Source organism: Carcharhinus amblyrhynchos, chromosome 16 (assembly GCF_965287045.1).
Source record: "Carcharhinus amblyrhynchos chromosome 16, sCarAmb.v2.hapA, whole genome shotgun sequence".
NCBI lineage: Eukaryota > Metazoa > Chordata > Chondrichthyes > Carcharhiniformes > Carcharhinidae > Carcharhinus > Carcharhinus amblyrhynchos.
The window spans coordinates 6,439,122-6,460,264 of record NC_137339.1 but is presented as its reverse complement, the minus strand read 5'-3'; the positions used below and the strand labels follow the sequence as shown (position 1 = coordinate 6,460,264).

At 44.4% G+C, this 21,143-nt stretch overlaps 1 protein-coding gene across 1 annotated transcript in view; it reads left to right on the top strand.

Moving 5' to 3' along the window:
* LOC145353800 (serine/threonine-protein kinase 3/4) overlaps positions 1–20,508 on the top strand; it is a 146,838-nt gene extending 126,330 nt beyond the window's left edge. The window contains exon 11 of the mRNA XM_080204616.1: positions 12,512–20,508. Within this exon, the coding sequence (XP_080060742.1) occupies positions 12,512–12,670 (159 nt within the window). The 3' untranslated portion in view covers positions 12,671–20,508. The remainder of the gene's footprint in view (positions 1–12,511) is intronic.
* The last annotated feature ends 635 nt before the right edge of the window (positions 20,509–21,143 follow it).

Genomic DNA, 21,143 nt, shown 5'->3' with positions numbered 1-21,143 from the left:
CGCTCTTCCCTTCCCTTGCTGCCCCTTCCCCTTCTGTTCCTGTCTTCTTCTCACCTTCCCTGCTTTGCTCCTTCCACTCCACCCTCTTTGCCTCCTCCATTTTCTCAATCTCTCTCCCCATCTCTCTACCGCCTTCTCTCTCTCTCTCTTTCTCCCTCTCCCTCTGTCTCTCTCTCTCTCTCTCTCATTCTCCCTCCTCCTTCTTTCCCTCCCCCTCTCTTTCTCACTCTCTTTCTTTTTTCTCTCTCTCACATGTGCACTCTTCTAGGAGTCACTGGTAATTTATTTTCACTCCTTACTCCAGTGTGTGGATCGTTGGCTAAAGTGCTTTGCGATAATAAATGGCGAGTCTAGGACTGATACACGATGTATCACCCAACGTTGTAAGTGTATTACAAAGCTGCCTTTCAAAGCACCAAGACAAATGATATGCGTCCAGCCTGCATTTATCCCGTAAATAACTCGGAGCACTTGGTTTTGGTTACTTAACAAGGTCTGAATTAAAATTCCCCATAAAAGTCTTGGATAAGGTTAGAGGATGCAGTGAATCCTCCTGGGTGACTGGATGTGGGCAGATGTAAGGAGTATTGAGGAATTGATCCACATCAAGGTAGGCAAAGGGAAAGAGAGCAATTAGAATGGTGACTTGGACAGCCTTCAAAAGGAAATGAGATTTTGCATCGATACACTGACAGGGGTTTTAAATCCTTCAAGCCCGCTTTGATAAAGAAGGCTTTTGTGTTGGGAACATGCTGTTCAGATGTCTAGAAATTAAACTTAAGAAGTACTGGCATGTTTTAACTAAACCAGAATGCCATAATGAAGTTTATTTGATTTCCTCTTAAATGGTTTGACAGTGAACTTTAAGCCATATTAGTAAACTTGTACTCATCCAAAGTTCTGCCGTGTCCCATTCATCATGATTTTAAATTCTGATCCTTGTTTGCAAATCCCTTTATCTCCTCACCCTTTCCTATCCCTCTGATCTCTTCCATCCCTACCTTCCTCTCTCCAAGATCTCTGCCCTCTTCCGATTCTGCATTTTTCCTCACCCCATTTTCATCGCACCACCATTGGCAGTGGTACCTTTAGATGTCCAGAATCTAAACTATAGAATTCTCTCCAACTCTTTTTCTTTTAAGCTGATCCTTAAGACATTCCTCTTTGACCAAGCTTTTGACCATCTAATGTGGCTCGGGCTCAAATGTTGTTTGATAGTTTCAACTGACACTGTACTTTAGAAGCGTAGCTACTGTTTTAAAGACGTTTACAGCACAGAAGGAGCACATTCAGCCCATGTGTTCATGCTGGTCAACAAAGATCTGACCATACTAATCCCATTTTCTAGTGCTTTGCCCATAGCCCTGGAGGTTATAGCAGCACAAGTAAATATTTTTAAAAATTGTTAATTGTTACATTTTAATATAGGAAATATAGAGGTTACTTTATGCAGAGTAAATTTCCACACGTCAAATGTCTTAATGATATTGGTTGGGGGTAACAGTTGGCCAAGACAGCAGGGAGAATGCTTCTGATCTTATTTGAATAGGGCAATGGGAGATTTTACGTCTGAGAGGGGAGACAGGGATTAACATCTCATCCATAAAGGCATTTAGGGCGGCGATGGTCTGGTGGCATTATCACTAAACTATTAATCCAGAAACCCAGCTAATGTTCTGGGGACCTGGGTTCGAATCCAGCCACGGCAGCTGGTGGAATTTGAATTCAATAAAAAAAATCTGGAATTATGAATCTACTAATGACAATGAAACCATTGTCGATTGTCGGAAAAACCCATCTGGTTCACTAATGTCCTTCAGGGAAAGAAATCTGCCATCCTAACCTGGTCTGGCCTACATGTGACTGCAGAGTCACAGCAATGTGTTGACTCTCAACTGCCCTCCAAGGGCAACTAGGGATGGGCAATGAACGCTGGCCAACCAGCGACACCCATGTCCCACAAATAAATTAAAACAAAATTCCACACGCAGTACTGAGCTGGGGTACAGACCAGGAAACTACAGATTTGCTCCTGGTCTTTGCTATGTTAACTAGTGTCTACTAGGCAGCAGTTTTGGTGTTTTGGTATCCAAAACCCTTGCTGGGAGACTTTAGGAGGGCAGTGGCTCAGTACCCTAGCTCAAATCAACGCCACTGGCAAAGGAATTGGAAGAATATAAAATGTATGTTTTAAACACCATCTTCAATGAATAAGCAAAGAGGTTAGCTAGAAGGAATAATCTTATAGCTTAAAGGATGATTGATGTAGATGTTGTCAAAGGTTCCCTTATTACACACAAAGTACTGGTGCCTGGGACTATCGGTTTTCTAAGTGCGCTAAGTTTGACCTTTTCGAGTACGTCTTACTTGTAAAGGTTATTCCATGTTTATAGCAGCAGGGCAAAAATTAACTGAATCATGTGTCAGACACTCTGCCATTTGGGAAATCTGATCCATTTGCAATAAATGGCAGATCTTTTCACGGATCTCAGAACAATGATTGACCCAATCACCCATAGACATCAAATAAACACTGCAGGTTTCAGCCTCTAAGAGTTTTATGCAGTGAATAGCGACGATCATGCTGAGCTATCTCTGGTGGACAGATTAGCGTAAGTATTTTGGGCTAAGTGTTTGCCAAACAGGGAGGGATTTTTGATGGGAGAGTCACAACAATGTGTTATTTTGGCAATGGCCTCCCAAGGATGCAGTGTTTTGGAAAAAGTCGATTGCCCCCTGGAAATGTAGTGCTTTTTAAGGGGTCAGGAAGCTTAATCGCCCAAATAGTTCAGAGTGTTAGTGAGAGAGTAAGAAATTTATTGGAATAATATTACTGTGCAGGGAGAGAGAGCAAGGACAAGGTGAGAGGGGAGAGATACAAAAGAGTCCAGAGGGGCATTTCTTCACGCAGAGTGTCTGGAACAAGTTGCCAGAGGTAGTAGGAGAGGCGGGTACAATTTTGTCTTTTAAAAAGCATTTAGATATGGGTAAGATGGGTATAGAGAGATATGGGCCAAATACGGACAATTGAGACTAGCTTTGGGGTTTTAAAAAAAAGGGTAGCGTTGGGCCAAAGGGCCTGTTTCCATGCTGTAAACCTCTATGACTCCAAGATTCTATAAAAATTGCTTCCTCACAAGAAAGGTTCTAATGACTAATTATCCTGCCAAGACATCAAACCTATCGTGTTCAAACCATAGTTAGAAAACACTTGGAACACTGTACATAGCTCTGCTCCCCAAATTATAAAATAATATATGAGAAAGGGAAGTACATTTGGGGCAAATGGCATATGAAGGATTGACTAGATGGTTTGTTTGGAGATTTCTGGACATCACAAGTACACTATTCTGACAAAGTCTCTTGATGTGTCTGGTGCTGTTCCCAGTCCCAGGAATGAGGACATGAACAAAGGACTTGAGCTCTCGGTACTATGAAGTAGGGAATCAGAAAATCTGTCCACCCCGATCTGCAGTGTGCATGTTTGTGTGCTGGCAGAGTGGGATACTTCACAGGCTCAATGATGCTGCGCTTTGGTGTGAAGCGACACTGCATAATGATATCAGTAAGAGTCTTCGCAGTTGTATTTGTTGGAGAAGTTATATATTGTATTAAATATTGTATTTTGCAGTACTTACCCGAGGCCTGACAGTTTGCATTATTGCAGGAATCCCTGGGCACCAGAGTTGATTTCTTTGTGAAGCGCTGGCTACTTGGAAAGAACCGTCCATTCTGATGACATGTTTTAAGGTTTAAATATGCAATTTAAAATCCAAACACTCAGACCAGCTCAGAATGAACTGATTTCTCATTTCATGGTCCATATATTGGGAACCTCTGAATAAGAACTTGAAAAAAATTGACTGAGTTGAATGTTAATTAGTATTGTTTAAAGAAACTCAAGTGATCAGTCACAGCAGAATCTCACTTTTGCAAGATTGATTCACCCCAGTCAGCCAAACTGGGGGGAATTTGCCCAAAGAATTTCCAAGTGTTATAACAATGTGAATAATGGAGTGATCTGTGGCAGTCTCAGGTGCGCTGTGCACCGCAACCCTCCCACATTCAGTCACTTTTTTGGTGAGTTGGAAGCTTCACCCCGATATGGGACACGGCCGGTGAGCCCGGCTTCTGAGCACTCGGTATCGCAAGGGCGCACCGATCTCAGAGTGCACTGGGAGATCTTCTCCCTCCCCCCTCAGTACTATTGCTGACACACTGGCGGTGCCCAGCTAACACATTGACAGTGCCCAACTGGCATTGCTGGGGTGTCCAGTGGCCACTCAGCCAGGCACAGCCCATGTGCCAGATGGGCCCCGCCAGTGCCCCCCTCCGACCACCTGGAAGCTTCACTAGCCTCCAAGCCCCCTATCCCAGCATGGTTATAGCGCCAGGTCTTCACCAGTGGAGCTGTGCATATTTAAATGCTGCTTTTAATATGCCTATTGGTCTCGCAGCCTGCACTGCACTGCACTGAATGCAGTAGTGGAAACAGACTCAATAGTAATTTTCAAAAGGGAATTGGATAAATGCTTGAAGGGATGGAAGTTCCAGGGCTCTGGGTAAAGAATAGGTTATTGGATTACAATAATTCTGCACAGCACCTTGCATGCCTTCACAATATCCCAGACATTTCACAACCAATTCATTACTTTTTGAAGATAATCACTCTACGAATACAAGCAAATGTGACATCCAATTTACACACAGCAGGGACCCAGAAAAGGCAGTGAAATGAAGGGTAGTTGAGGAATGACTGCTGTCCAGGGAATACATTGGGAACCAACACGGTTCTGTGCAGAATATGTCATAAGCACCTGAGCAGATAGATCGAAGTCTGAGTTTAGAGCCTCATCGAAAAGATGGTGCAGTACCTCCTCGGAACCACAGTGTAGGGTCAGCCTGGTATATGTGCTCAAGTCTGTGATTCAGAAAGCCAGATGTGATGCTCAGTCTGTACCAAGTTATCTGATCTTAGTTCCAGCAAGCACCAGTGCTCCTTGGCTGCGGGGTATGGAGGGCCGGGGAGGGTGGGAGTGGGGGGGTAGAGACAACGATTCTTCACTTTGTCACTGTGTAGCAATCTCTATGTGTACACATATGTGAATGGGCTGCTGGCACTCATCATGTGAAGCTGCCATGCATGAAGGATGGCATTTGAGGTAGGGGGGGTGGGGGGGGGATGCGGTGGGTACTGCAAACAGAAATGGAACTTGAATTCCAGCAAGAGTCAGCAGAAGGGCAAAAGCAAATGGTGGTTGTCAGCTCTGCGATTGTCCAGGAGTCTCTGGAAACGTTCCCCTCCTGGGCATTGCAACGAGCACCACCCAGGAGAAGAATTATAGGGACATGTATAACAAATTGGACGCGCTGTGCTGTTTTTGATTTCCATTTTTTTTAACATTTCAATTAATAGGTTACAAAAAATCTTGCAGATGGTTTAAAAACCTGTTGGAGTAAGGCAGTTGGAGGTGATGGGAGGGGTGTCATGTGTTGAAACCTATAGAAATGGGTGGCACAGTGGGTTAGCACTGCTGCCTCACAGTGCCAGGGACCCAGGTTCGATTCCAGCCTTGGGTCACAGTCTGTGTGGAGTCTGCATGTTCTCGTATCTGTGTGAGTTTCTTCCAGGTCCTCCGGTTTCCTCCCACAGGTATACATGTTAGGCGATTGGCCATGTTAAATTGCCCGTTAGTGCCCCAAGATGTGCAGATGGATTAGCCGTGGGAAATTTGTGGGGTTATGGGGATAGAGCGAGGGAGAGGGCCTGGGTAAGATGCTCCGTCAGAGAGTCGGTGCAGACTCGATGGGCTGAATGGCCTCTTCTGCACTGTAGGGATTTTCTGATTCTAGGAATGTATCCAACCATATTGGGGATCCTGACTTGTGTGGAGATGGGAGGGCAAAAGACTAAACCTGGGAGATAAAGCAACACCCTCTTAAAAGTAAGAGAGCATTGATCACTGTGTCTAACATCCAGGTTGTTTGCATGCTAAAGAGCAATGTGTAATTATAGACTTAGAATCTCTACAGTACAGAAAGAGGCCATTCGACCCATCAAGTCTGCACCGACCACAATCCCACCCAGGCCCTAACCCCATATCCCTACATATTTACCCACTAATCCCTCTAACGTATGCATCACAGGACACTAAGGGGCAATTTTAGCATGGCCAATCAACCTAACCAGCACATCTTTGGACTGTGGGAGGAAACCGGCGCATCCGGAGGAAACCCACGCAGACACGAGGAGAATGTGTGCAAACTCCACACAGACAGTGACCCAAGCCAGGAATTGAAACCAGGTCCCTAGAGCTGTGAAGCATCAGTGCTAACCACTGTGCTACTGTGCGGAAAGAGGCCATTCGGCCCATTGCGCCCATGCAGGTGCCCTGTGGAGCAATCCAGTCAGCCCCAACTCCACTCCATCTCCATAGTCTTGCTGATTCACCTTCCAACCAATGAAATATTATAGATTTTTTAAAAACCATTAGTCTCAGAGAAAGATAAACCTTTCAGTGTTCAGCAAGCACGCTGTGGTGAAATATTTTAATTCCTTTGTTTGGGAAGCACAGTTTAAAAAGGAAAGCCTGCATCATTGCTGTGCAGGTGTCTATTTCTGCTGATATTGCCATCTGTCCTGATCCAGTGATTGAGCATCACCAATATTCACCCTGCAGCGACTGGCAAACAGAGGAAGCAAACTCTGCCTTAAGATGTTCCCCCACCCGCCACCCCCTGTCTTTCTCTTGTCGCAAGAATAAATCTTTCAACTTTTTTTTAAACAGTGAATATAGCAGCCGAGTCCCAAACTGTGGGGAGGGTTGTGAGGGAAGGAGGAGGGGAAAAATACTGCAGTGTGTTTCGCTTGCAAAAGCTGAGAGGTCGCCAAACATTTTGATTTAAGATGAGCCAGAAAGTGGATGTGATTCCCGCATTCCTCCCCTGATCATCTGTCGTCACTCAGCTCGTCGTGAGATTCAACGTGTAATTGACTGGGGTCTCCCGGGGGTTTTACAGGCAGCAAATGCCAAAGATCGTTCTGGCTTTTCTGTCAGAACGTTATTGTTTCAGATGAAAAACATCCCGCTGGAGCCTTTAGAACGCAGCCATGTTCAATAGCACCAACAAGAAGTTCATTAGAAACCAGTCCCTGGCAACTGACGCCAGGCTTTTCCCCAGTCCCTCAGTAAATCTAATTTGACACGCAACAGTTTCTCTAAAATAAACATGTTGCTGCCCTAGAAGGAGAGGAGATTTAAATTGAGCTACCATGATTCACTGGAGATCTACCATACCTGGCAATTGGCTGCTTATAGTCCTGCGGCTGTCTATTCCCAGGCTGGTGTATATAGTTTGGGTGGAGGGGGCGAGTTTACATTGTGAAAGTAGCCTTAGGATGGGCTGTATTTCCCTCTGGGACCATCTGATGGCCATCTTGGGGGTGGTAGGGGGTGGGTGGGGGTGGGGGGGGGGGGAGTTGTTGGTGTTGGGGGGTGGGGCGGGGGAGGGTTGTTGGTGGGGGGAGGACGATATGAATTTCACTTTCTCCAATCCTGCAATAATCTGGACCCATGTTCCTGGGTAAGTGCCCCTTTATACGAAATGAAACAAGTTTAAAGAGTTTATAAAATTATGAGAGGCATGGATAGTCATAGTGTCTTTTTTCCCAGGGTAGAAATGTCATTTACAAGGGAAGGCATAGGTTTAAGGTAAAAGGGGGAAAGTTTAAAAGATATGAGAGGCAAGTTGTTTTACACAGAGGGTGCTAAGTGCCTGGACTGCGCTGCCAGAGAAGGTGGTAGAAGCAGATGCAATAGCAACATTTAAGACGCACCCTGACAGATACGTGGGAATATGGACCACATAGAGGCAAAAGGTCTTTAGTTTGGAAAGGTGTCATGTGTCAGTGCAGGCTTGATGGGCTGATGGGCTTGCTCCTGTGCTGTACTGTTCGTTCTTCTTTGTAAACCTCTGGGCCTGGTACTTACCCACCCCACAGGCTGACGAGAAGGAGTGTGGGCCATGCAGCGTGAGAGGAAAACCTAATTAAGGAGGGCAGAAACAGCCTGATTTGTTTCTAACCCAACAAAAATTTGTATTTCTACACCTTTTAAATTCACAGCAACGTCATCAGAAGTTAATTTGATACCAAGCAACATAGAGAGATATTAAGGCAGGTGACCAAAAGTTTGGTTGAGGAAATAGGATTTAAAGAGTGTCTTAAAAGAGGAGGGAAAGGCTGAGAGGATTATGGAAGGAATTCCGGAGTTTGGGACCCAGGCAGCTGAAAGCACAACTGCCAGCGTACCAAGAAAAAAACAGGCTAATTTTGGCTTGGTTCGGAACATATGTATTGTCCACCATTGAGCTGAAGCTCAGATCCCCAGAGAATCCCAAAGGGTTTTAAAACAAAAAGAATTTAGCGCAAGAAGCTGAGGCAGCCAGGGATGGGATGGACTGCTGGGTAACCCAGCCCAGGGGACAAGGAGAAGAGGTGTGCTCGACAGCTTGCAACTACCTGTCACCTAGCGTTGAGGCAGCTGCTCACTGCCCCTGTAGACCCTAGCTAGATCAGCATTTATAGAGGGCAGGTGCATCTTATCAGCTGCTAGGTTTGTGAAAGCTCCAAGGTAATGTACCTAAGCAAAAAAATGATGGAGGTGCAAATTAATGATTGAGACGGTTTCCTAGATATAATTCTCTGTGTTAGTTCCCACCCAGCACATGTGTTGATTGAACTTTGGCCAATTTTGGGAAGTGCCAGAAACAATCCTCAAGTTGATTTTCTAAACCATGCAAGACTAAAAATATTCTGGGAGCACATTCCAGGCACTTACTACTTTCTGAGTAAAAAACTTGCCTCTTATATCTCCTTTAAACTTTCCCCCTTTTACCTTAAACCTATGTCCTCCTAGTAAATGCTGATGTGAGCACAAAGGTTCTACATTGAAGGAACATTTGTCTGTACTGGGCTTCCTTTTTATGAAAGAGAACGGCCCTTGCACACTCACCCACACCAATGTTCCTCTTTGATTTGATTTACTATTGTCACATGTATTGGGATACAGTGAAAAATATTGTTTCTTGGACTGTGCAGACAAAACATAACATACGTAGAGTACACGGGGGAGAGGCAAAGGAGAGAGTGCAGAACGTATGTTACAGTCATAATGAAGCTGGTGTGATGAACTTACCACCTCCCTTCCCCTGAGCCTGGCTTGCTTTTGGTTTCTTCTGACTGAGATCTGAGCCAAAGCCAGGATTGAGAGCAAAGAAGAGAATGTCCTTGTTCCTTTTTTATTATTTTGTGAATGAAAGTGGCTCATTTTAATCATCAGATGTTAATTAAATGCCTTCAAGTGCAGTTAAAAGTAGGGAGAAATCTTGAGCACGACTGCTATTCCCAATGCAACTTTCAAAGTGCTGGGAGCCATGATTTTTTTTATTTCATTTGTCTCGTTCTGTTCCAATGGGAACACCAATTAGCCCTGCTGATAAGGCAGGAGATTCTAGGAACTAATAGGCACCAGTCGTCCTTTGAAAATCTTCACTGATCATGTCCTTCTGTACAGTTCAGAAGCTGCAAAAGCCATTGTATTATCCAGGAGCCCAAACCTGATGTAAAGAAAGCCTTCTGGCTCTACTATTCACTAATGTAGGACTTCAAATCTGCTGAGTAGCCAATGCATCAGCAGCGCCTGTTGACACTGCACAACCACTGAGGATTATTTAACGATATTAAAAACAATACTTCATTCATTATTCATTTACACTGCTGCACTATGCTTCCTATGCTCCTGCCCTTCAAGACCTCTTTGAAAGACAGTACGTACAGTTCTACTGCACTTCACACATTGAATCTCAGCAAGTCCCACTTAAAAAGTAAATTGGATGGAAGTGCAGGTTGTCTCTTCCTCACGGCATTGGGAATTAAATCCCAACCAACCCAAGCTGCATGTCTTCAAGTGTTCCTTTGCTCCCCCATCCTCCTCGAGAATGAAATATTTAAAGCGAAGAGGTTGCAGGACCATGAGCTAATCTAGGTCGGAGAGCACAGAGGTATGATAGGTGAACGGTGATTCTAACCTATGTCAGTGGCCGGTATCCCGCTGACTACTGAAGAGAAGGCAGATCAAGTGAAGGCACAGAAGGGAATTGGAGTAAATTGCAGCAGGTTCTCTTTTACCTGTGTGCACAATAAATTTAGCTAGATAGCTGGGATGTAGAGAGAATGGGTCATTGAATCAGACTGCACAGAAGAGGCCCTTTGGCCCAGCGAGTCTCACTAACACATTAGAAACACCTGAACTTCCACCTAACCCCAGCTGTCAGCATTTGGCCCATAGCCCTGAATGTTATGATATGCCAAGTGCTCAACCAGGTACTTTTAAAGGATGTGAGGCATCCCGCCCCTACCACCCTTCCAGACAGTGCATTCCAGACTGTCACCGCCCTCGGGGTAAAAATGTTTTTCCTCATATCCACCCTAAACCTCCTGTCCCTCACCTTGAACCTATGTTCCCTCGTGACTGTCCCTTCAGCTAAGGGGAACAGCTGCTCCCTATCCACCCTGTCCATGTCTCTCATAATCTTGTACATCTCGATCAGATCACTCCTCATTCTTCTCTGCTCTTCGTAATTTAAATGTTCCATCCCAGGCAGCATCCTGGTGAATCTCCTCTGCACCCCCTCCAGTGCAATCACATCATTCCGTAATGTGGAGACCAAAGCTGCACACTGTACTCCAAAGTTCTTTACAACTCCAATATAACTTACCTACTTTTGTAATCTATGCCTTGATTAATAAAAGCAAGTGTCCCATATGCCTTTTTTTTTGCCACCCTGCTAACATGCCCTTCCACTTTCAGAGATCTGTGGACAAACACTCCTAGGTCCCTTTGTTCCACAGAACTTCCTAATGCCCTACCATTCATTGCATACTGTCTTGTCAAATTACTCCTTCCAAAGTGTATGACCTCACACTTTTCAGGGTGTACTTCCATCTGCCACTTATCTGCCTATTTGACCATCTTGTCTATATCTCCTTATAGCCCAAGACATTCCGCCTCACTGTTAACCACCTGTCCAATTTTTGTGTCATTTGCAAACTTACTAATCCTACGCCTCACATAGTCATCTATGTCATTTATATAAATGCCAATTACTAGGAAGCCCAACACAGATCCCTCTAGTATGCTACTGGGCACTGGCTTCCAATCACTAAAGCAGCCTTCTGTCATCCTACAACTGAGCAAATTTTGAATTCACGTTGTCAAATTACCCTGTATCCCATGTGCATTTACCTTCTTTACGAGTCTCCCATGTGGGACCTTGTCAAAACCTTTGCTGAAATCCATATAAACTACATCGAGTGCAGTACCCTTGTCTACACACCTGGTCACCTCCTGAAAGAACTCAGTTAGATTTGTTAGGCATGGTGTCCCATCAGCAAGAGACATCATCTCAAACACAGGAATCAACAATATATAGGGTAAAAGGGAACCCCAAAATGCAATGTTGCCTTCCAAACAGGCTCAATGAAAGGCAGAAAAGAGAATAAGGTGAAGCAGCATTTTTAAGGATTGTATAGAATTTATAACACAGAAACAGTCCATTTAGCTCACCTCTTCCATGCTAGCATTTTATGCTTTCTTCCACCCTCCTCAATCTACATATCTGTCTATTCCACACTTTCACTATTCTGACTAAAGGGTGTTTCTCTTGAATTCCTTTATTGGATCTATTAGCGACTGTAGCATATTTAGGAAGCCACTTAGCCATTAGAACATATTCCACCATTTCAGTTGGATCGTGGTTGATCTATATCTTATCTCCATCTACGTGCTTTGGTTCTGTAGCCCTTAGATTTCTGTTGGACAGATGTATTATTGATCAGTGGTTTGAAATGTTCAATGATTCCCCAGCTGTGGAGGAGATTTCCAGATTTCCATTGTCCTTTGCGAGATGTGTTTCATGACATTACCCATGAAAATCCAAGTTCTAACTTCAAGGTTGCCCTTCATTGTTTTGGGCACCCACACTAGAGGAGAATGTTTCTCACTGGGCGACATGGTGGCACAGTGGTTAGCACTGCTGCCTCACAGCACCAGGGACCTGGGTTCGATTCCCGATTTGGGTCACTGTCTGTGTGGAGTTTGCACATTCTCCCCATGTCTGTGTGGGTTTCCTCCGCGTGCTTCGCTTCTCTCCCACAATCCAAGGATGTGCGGGTTAAGTGGATTGGCCATGCTAAAGTTCTCCTTATTATCAGGGGGACTAGTAGGATAAATGCATAGGGTTATGGGGATAGGATCTGGTGCAGCCTTGGTGGGCTGAATGGCCTTTCTCTGCACTCTAGGATTCTATGATTCTATCCACCCTATGAATTCCTTTAATCATCTCAAACACGTCAATTAGATCCTTCCCTTATGTATATTAATTTATATCTATTTAGTGAGGCCAGCGAGAATATTAAACTAACATGACTTTTTTAAAATTGAATTTGCAGTTGAAGAGCTGGACTGTCGAGGAGCTGCAGAGAAGACTCAGCTCGCTGGACCCCACAATGGAGCAGGAGATTGAGGAGATCCGCCAGCGTTACCAGGCTAAGAGGCAGCCAATCCTGGATGCCATTGATGCCAAGAAACGACGGCAACAGAACTTCTGAGACTTCAGGGAGGGTTCTCACCCCCAGGATGATGTGCCCAGTTCATCTTTTTAATGCAGAAATGTCTGCAAGGAAATATTATACACACACATTCCCTCACACACACATGCATTCTATCAACCCCACACACCCACAGAGACACGGTCACACAGTCTCTCACACCCCCACACAACACGTAGACCTACATTCGCATACACAGACTCATACTCCCACACGTACAGGCTCACAGCAATTCACACATTTGCACACACACACTTACAAACATCACCCAAACACAAAAAATGGAAGCTCAGATGCTGCAGACTGTTACGGCAGCTTGCCCCTCTATCTCAGGAGTTATTGGTAAAATCCTACACCAGGATGAACATCATTTTTAGTTTATTTTGTAAAAACTATTTTTCTAGAATACCTTCCAGTGACCATCCTCACTCTGAAAAACCTCCAGCTTTATATTTCGCACAGAAGCAGTGAAGTTCTCAGATTGCTGGCATTGCAGTGCTCAGTAAAGCTGTATTTCAAAGCCTCAGGGTAAGCTTCCCACTCTGCTATCTTGCAAACACCTGAAGAAAGCCCAGCTTCGTACCATAGGTGGGACTGCTAAATCTGGGATGTGGAATGGAATAATGAGTGAGGAATCCCTGAAGGAGAGACCAGCTTACTCACCAGGAAACTCTGTTTCTCCCCTAGCCTCTCCTCTCACACCATGTCAGTGCTGTCAGTGGCCTGCGTAATAACGTTATATAAAACAGCCACTCCCAGGGACGGCTAATATTAACACCTCCATCCCTTAATCTTGGTTACAATCATGAGTAAAGGTAACAAGTATCCAGTCATTTCCTTTGTCCAAGTACATTTGGATGGATGGAGTTTGCATTTATATAGCGTCTTTTATACTCTTGGGTTGTCCCAAAGTTTTATAGCCAATGAAGTATTTTTGAGTGTAGTCAGGGCTGCAGAGTAGGAAAGGTGGGAGCCAATTAGTGCACAGCAAGCAGCAAGGAAATGTTGACCAGGTCACTTCCCCTTCTCCTTCTAAATAATGCCAGGAGATCTTTTTCAGCTAACCCAGAGAACAGACACCATCCTCTGTTTAACATGAAAGCAAAATACTGCGGATGCTGGAATCTGAAACTAAAACAGAAAATGCTGGAAAATCTGAGCAACTCTGTGGAGAACAGAACCAACGTTTCGAGTCAGAGCTCTGACAAAGTGTCATCCAGACTCGAAACATTGGCTCCACTCTCTCTCCACAGATGCTGTCAGACCTGCTGAGATTTCCCAGCACTTTCTGTCCTCTGTTCAACATCTCATTCAAAAGACTGCACCTCTGACAGTGCAGCCGTCCCTCAGCACTGCATGGGAAGCATCAGCCATATCGCTGGAGAAAGACTGATTTAAAGAAAGACGAGAGTGCTACCAACTGAGCCACAGCTGACATTTTACATTCCCGGCTTAACAGGAGTGACAGCCTCTTCACGTTAACCCTTCGAGCACTGAGTAATTATTTGCATCTAGAAATGTGTCCACATGTCTTTGGGTATTAAAACAATTCTCATCACCTTTGATAATGACACCAGCAAATAAAAGTGCCAATCCTCATAAAATAGAATTAAGGTACCAGTGTTAGCCACAAGTTGTCAGTAAGAACTCCCCCAGTAGTGCATGACTGTTGTACTTGAGTTGATACTTCCACATTCCCAGAATCTGGCCCTTCAGTTCTATACAGTAAGAAGTCTGACAACACCAGGTTAAAGTCCAACCAGTTTATTTGATAGTAAACTCACAAGCTTTCGGGGTTTGCCCCTTTGTCAGGCGATTGGAGAGTTCTGGTCTCAGACAGAGCATGTAACAGCACACACAGTTTACAGAATACTGATTAGAATGTGAGTCTTTACAACTAATGTGCTATTCAAGTCTTAAAGATGCAGACAATGTGAGTGGAGAGAGCATTAGACATAGGTTAAAGACCACATCGTGACCTTCAGTTCTACAATAGCACAGAGAGACACAAACGCAAAGTGCTGAATGTTCAATTTAATGTGGTAAATCAACCTAACCTGCACCCCAAAGATGTGCAGGTTAGGTTGGTTGGCAATGCTAAATTGCCCCTTGGTGTCGGGGCATTAGCAGGGTAAATATGGGGGCTATGGGAATAGGGTCTGGTTGGAATTGTTGGCCATGCAGACTCAATGGGCCGAATGGCCTTTTTCTGCACTGTAGGGATTCTATGATTGACGGAAGATTGAAGGTTAAAGTTAGTGTTTAGTATGGAACCACCAGCAAACTGCATGCTAACTTCAACCGATCTTTCTCTTTCAGTCACTAAGTGTTTCTAGCAAATGTTATTAAAATCAGATTATTGTCATCAGATTTCCTTTTTACTGCAGGCACATGCTCATAATTGGTTACTGATCTAGTCAGAGTGGCACCGTGGTTAGCACTGCTACCTCACAGCACCAGGGTCCGGGGTTCGATTCCCGGCTTGGATCACTGTCTGTGCGGAGTCTGCACGTTCTCCCTGTGTCTGCGTGGGTTTCCTCCGGGTGCTCTGGTTTCCTTCCACAGTCCAAAAGACGTGCTGGTTAGGTGCATTGGCCGTGCTAAATCCTCCTGTGTACCCGAACAGGCGCCGGAGTGTGGTGACTAGGGAATTTTCACAGTAACTTCATTGCAGTGTTAATGTAAGCCTACTTGTGATGCTAATGAATAAACTTTTAAAACTAGTTAGTGGAGTGGAATTTTCCCAGGCATTTATCTTGATTGTAGAAATTCACCGATAAATTAATCTTTCTGATATTCGAAGAAAAGCAAACGAGTCTTCAAATTCAAATTAAAAGCTAATCATTTTTAACCAACGTAAATGTGATTTACATCACTGAGAAATTTTATCAAGCCCCATCTATATTTCAGCCTGACCTTACAGGACGGGATGATGTCAGGAAGAATTCTAAGAGAATTCGGAGCACTATTGTAGCGCTGTATTTAGGGATCTTAAAAGGTAGACTTTCAGAGACAGTATTGAATGATTGGGATAGTGCTATTATTTATGACATGTTAGATAAATATTTACCACTAAACCATGGAATCTAGAAACCTAATCCAAGAGTCAGTGTTTTAGGGACAGTCAGCTGGCTCACTGTGCCTGTGTTTCTGTCCCTCAGCCTTGTTCAAGCCAATGCTTTTTGCACTGTCTACCCTGTGATATTACTCTGATCTGTGCATTAGCAAAGCCAAAGGCTCTCATCTCAAATGCCCATCACAGATTTTTAATTGGAGCTCGCATCCCTGCTCCCAGTCCCCACCCAATGAATGCAGCTGGTTGCAGCGTACTCCTTATGAACCAATAAGATTTTTGGCCCCTAAAGGCACTATTCAAATTCAGGATGATGCTACTGCATCGCCTGTTGAGCTGCGCTGCCTTTGAGTCCTGAATATTGCTTAGTTGGAATGATGTGACAGAGGATCATACCAGCCCAACCAAGGGGCCATTTAGATCATAACGTCTACCTCAGCATTCAGCTGTATCCTGTCTGATCTGTACCTTAACTCCACCTACCCTTAATACCTAAACCAAACCAAAATCTGTCAGTCTCAGTGCTGACATGTTCCACTGAACCCCGTCACACCCTCGACAGCTTTTTGGGAGAGTTGTGCCAGGTTTCCGTTCCCCTTTGTGTGAAGATGTGCTTCCTGACACCACCTTGGAATGGCCTGACTTTAGTTCATGCCCCCTTGTTCTGGACTTTCCCATCAGAGGGGATGGCTTCACCCCCCCCTCCCTCTGCTCCCCACCCTATTGAATCCTTTATTCACCACAATTGGATCACTCAACTAACTGCACCTTGCTGCTTTCCAGGTTCTTTTATTAGTCACAAGTGAGGCTTACATTAACACCGCAATGAAGTTACTGTGAAATTCCCATAGTTGCCACACTCTGACACCTGTTCAGGTCAATGCGCCCTAACCAGCGCGTCTTTCGGACTGTGGGAGGAAACCTGAGCACCCGGAGGAAACCCACGCAGACACAGGGAAAAACGTGCAGATTCCGCACAGTGACCCAAGCTGGGAATTGAACCCAGGTCCCTGGCACCATGAGGCAGCAGTGCTAAACACTGTGCCACCGTCTACCTTTTGAGTAGGGAGAAAATAGGTTGTGACTAATTTTCAGACAAGTGAGAGAAATAGTTGTAGCACCTCCTAGTTTATTGGATGTTCTACTGGTGGGCCTTTCACCTCCTCCCACCCCACCCCCTGGCCACCCCCTTTTGAAACTCACCCTGGAACACAGTGTGTTAACAGCTATTGAATTGCACCTAAGGTGAGTTTTCCTCGGCTGTGATGGGCAGCATCATCCTTGTACTTCCAGCAGGGAGGAGGCCTTCCACCTTCTACAGGGGTGACAGGGATGATGGGGTTAAAGATTTGAATCACAAATCATTCTGTTTATAGAATTCTTCCCCCTCAATCCTGGAAATCCATTTTCATCGTATTATTGGCAATGCACCAACTGTTCACCCAATAGCTTTCCAGCATTTTAAAATGTTCCCTTTTTTAACCCAGACACAGATTTGATTCCAAGATCGATGATTAATGCAGGAAAATTGAATTTGTTGCACTTTTAAGTGAATATTACCTCTTTTAGTCAGATATGCCAGGGTGATCCATTCAATATATCAAACAAATAGAAGCAATATCTCTTTTCAAAGATGGAGTAGACCCTGAGATGTATCTCTCAGGCTTCTTGAGTCGGACTGAGTGAATACAAATCTCATCCCGTGCCCTCTCTCCCAAAGTTTGCAGAGCCAGGGTAGAGTTGCTTTTGGAAGAGATTTGATAAGTGGAGTTGGAAGCTGACTTTCCCAGTGCTAATCATATGAGCAAGAATCACATTTTGCTTAGGTCAGGTTTGTTGATCGACCAGTATATAAGTGGGAAATGGCAGAAGTGTGGTTGATTCTGTTGTCCAATTACTATTTGGTTATAGAAGCACAGGAGGAAGCTACTCAGCTTGCAGAGTATTCAATCCCATTCCTCCCTCCTCTAACCTCTATAGCTCAGCAAGTTTGCCTCCCTCATGTGCCCACCCAGTTTTCTTTTGAAATCATTCATTAGCCGGAACTCCACCACCTCATTCACTCGCCACAGAATCAGAGCGGGCGAGGGTCCAACAACGAAAATCTCCGTTGACCTCGGACAGGGATTTCTGATCTTGCCCAAGTGAGGCCGTAAAATCCCACCTATTGTGTCTCTTTCCACCATCCTTGCACACAGCGAGTTCCAAGTCGTTATCATTCACTGTGTAAAAAGAAAAGTTCTTCCTCACGTGCATCCCTGTACATCTCACACCCAAAACCTCAGATCTATGTTGCCTGGTCAATATGGCACTGGGAACTGTCTTTCTTTGTAACCCTTATCTGAACCTGTCATTGTCATCTTGACCTCAATCAAATCTCCCCTCAATCTCCTTTGTTCCCTTGGAAGCAATCCTAGCTTTTCCAATCTAACCTTGTAGCTAAAATCCCTTGAACTGTTCTGGTAAACCCCTATACAGCTTCCCAATTTTAACACGGGCCAAAGGCAGCTGGCTTGCTTTGGACTGAACGCGAGCTCCGGATAGTTCAGTATTGCTCAGTGTACTAAGAATTGATCTGATAATTTGAATTAAATAATGCAACTAGCGTATTAAAGGTTGGAATTTTTTGCTGAGGAAGCTTTTGAAGGGCTAAAAGAACTTAAACCAAGAGAAGGCTACCATTTCTAGAGAGGCTTACTGCTGGAGACTTTTATAGACACACGGCATAAGTTTGAGATCAATAGATTCCTCTCTCGCCATCAGACTCAAGTTTCCCCCCTGTCATTAGTGATCTGCCTTCTAGCTTTGTCCTTAAGTTGCAATTTGCAGCCTCTTGTCCCTCCCACATCTTTCCATTGTTTAACTCAACATTCACTTCATTATATCTCATGCTTACTTGCTTATTCTAGTGAGTTTACACAACTGGAACTCCCAGACTCTTTCTACCTCCTACAGGCTTTCACAAACGTAAGCTTTGCCTCGAGCTACCGCAGAGTAATTAAAGGCACCCCAGCTTCAAAGGTTTTTCACTGTAGATCTGACCGTACCGTGGCTAAAATGAATTATCTAGTCCAGAAAAGCAAAACACTGCAGATGCTGGAAGTCTGAATTAAGAACAGAAAATGCTCAAAATACTCAGCAGGTCAGGGAACACCAGCAGAGAGAGAGAGAGAGAAATAGATAGCATTTCAGGTCTGTGAATTTACATCAGAATATTCTATAGTCAATGTAACTTCTTGAAACCATAAGGCTATTCCTTCGTCGTCACTGAACTAGAACCCTGAAAATGTGCACTGAACAGCACTGTGGGAGCAGCTTCACCACACAGACTGCAACAGCTTGAGGCAGCGCCCAGGCTTTTCCTTCCCCGGGGAAATTAGGGATGGGCAATAGGTTTAGTTCAGCTCCAGGGTGGAGAGTTTCTGGTCTGCAGTTAATTTTATGCAGATCATCACTGGGCTCAGTTGGAACCATCAGAATAACTGCTGGCTTTTAATTGAGTGCGGGTATATGTACAATATTAACTTACATTTCTATGCACCTGGGATGTATAAAACATACCAAATAGTTTCACTGGAGCATCAAAGAATTTGACACCCAGCCATCTCAGGAGAAATGGGGAAAGGTTCGGTTAATAGGGTTAGATCTTATGGACTGTCTTTAATAAAGAAGAGAGGCTTTGTGTGGGGGTCCCAGAGCTTAACAACTGAAGACGTGAGATTGATGCCTGTCTTCCCATGGACAGCACGCCGGCACTGCTGCCTCACCAAACAATCCTTCAAACACCACCTGCCCCACATGGGCAGCAAGGTGGCACAGTGGTTAGCACTGCTGCCTCACAGTGCCAGGGACTCGGGTTCGATTCCTGGTTTGGGTCACTGTGCAGAGTCTGCACGTTCTGCCCGTGTCTGCATGGGTTTCCTCCGGGTACTTCAGTTTTCTCCCATAGTCTGAAAGACGTGCTGGTTAGGTGCATTGGCCGTGCTAAATTCTCCCTCAGTGAACCCAAACAGGCACCGGAGTGTGGCGACTAGGGGATTTTCAGAGTAAGTTCACTGCGGTGTTAATGTAAACCTACTTGTGATACTGATCCATAAAAAACTTAAAACCGTTGGATTGTGTGTTGGAAGTGGGGGCCACAGGGGAAGGAGCTTAAACTAACCGAGGGGAAGGTACAGACTGCCCATGCCAAAAGGTGTTTTGCTCTCATTTCAGTGTGTTAGTAATGACTCATCTTTCTTGTATGTTGTCTACAGCCTAGAAGTATTATACTGGTTATGTCTTAAAAGTGTTAATGAGAAGTGTGAGTATGAACTCGCTGCTGTGTAGATGGGATTGGGGGAAGGGGTGGAAGAGGAGAGGGAAGAGAGGCTTAAGTTCAAATTTGGACCATTTGAAAACCCAGTTATACAAATCAAGGAGACTTCACTATTTTGTTGTCAGTCAAATTGCTGGTGCAAAGCTTGTGTTATCGAGTCCTTTTTCTGAAAGCACTGAGGTGGAAAAAAATTAGTATTTTGCCTTTCCAATTTAAAAAAACGGAGTTTCTGAAAGATGTATCATCACAGCAGGTTCTGGAACTGAGCTCAAGGCTGTCAGTTTTTTTTTCTGTGTGCATATATTATACAATTTAGATGTGTATGTTTGTGAAGCAAAGTTTGTAAATTTTACCTTTTTTTATTGTTTTACAGTTTTGAGCATTTTAATCTGTAAACTTTGTCTTATCATAATTGAGATCGATAATGTCAATTAAAGAAAAAAACTTGGAAAATATATTTGGTATTCCTGTTAAAATAATACAAGTTTGCACCACATCTGTGCTCTGACCTGTGTGACATTCAGGTTACAAAAGTCTAAATGCATGAGCTCCTGTCCTTACAAGGATGCGGGTAGTAGGCGCATTGGAATAGCACCAACTCCCAGTCTCACAACATCTTGACTTGGAAATGTATTGGTCATTCCTTCATTGTCTTTGGGTCACCACCATGAGACTCTGTACCTGACAACGCCACAGGCTGAGCCTCCACCACACACCCACCGCAGCGGTTCCAAACGGCCACTGCCTTCTTAAGAGCAATAATAATTGCTGACCTTATCCATGGTGGCTAAATCCATGACTGAACAAAAAAGTAAAGCTTGTCCCTCATTCGGGTGACTTCAGTTGAGACATCGCAATGGTTACCGTTCGCATTCCTTTGCTGCAACTGATGAAATATCAGCCACGGGTCATGATTATTTTCGATAGACACTGCTGTTCTTCGATGTAACTATTCTAATCCCTTTTTCCAGCACTTAGCCCACAGTCTGGTATGCCTTGGCATTGCTAGTGCACAAATAAATACTTAAAATTGTCACCTGCCATGCAATAATTATTTGCGCCTCAGTATTGGCAATGTTAGG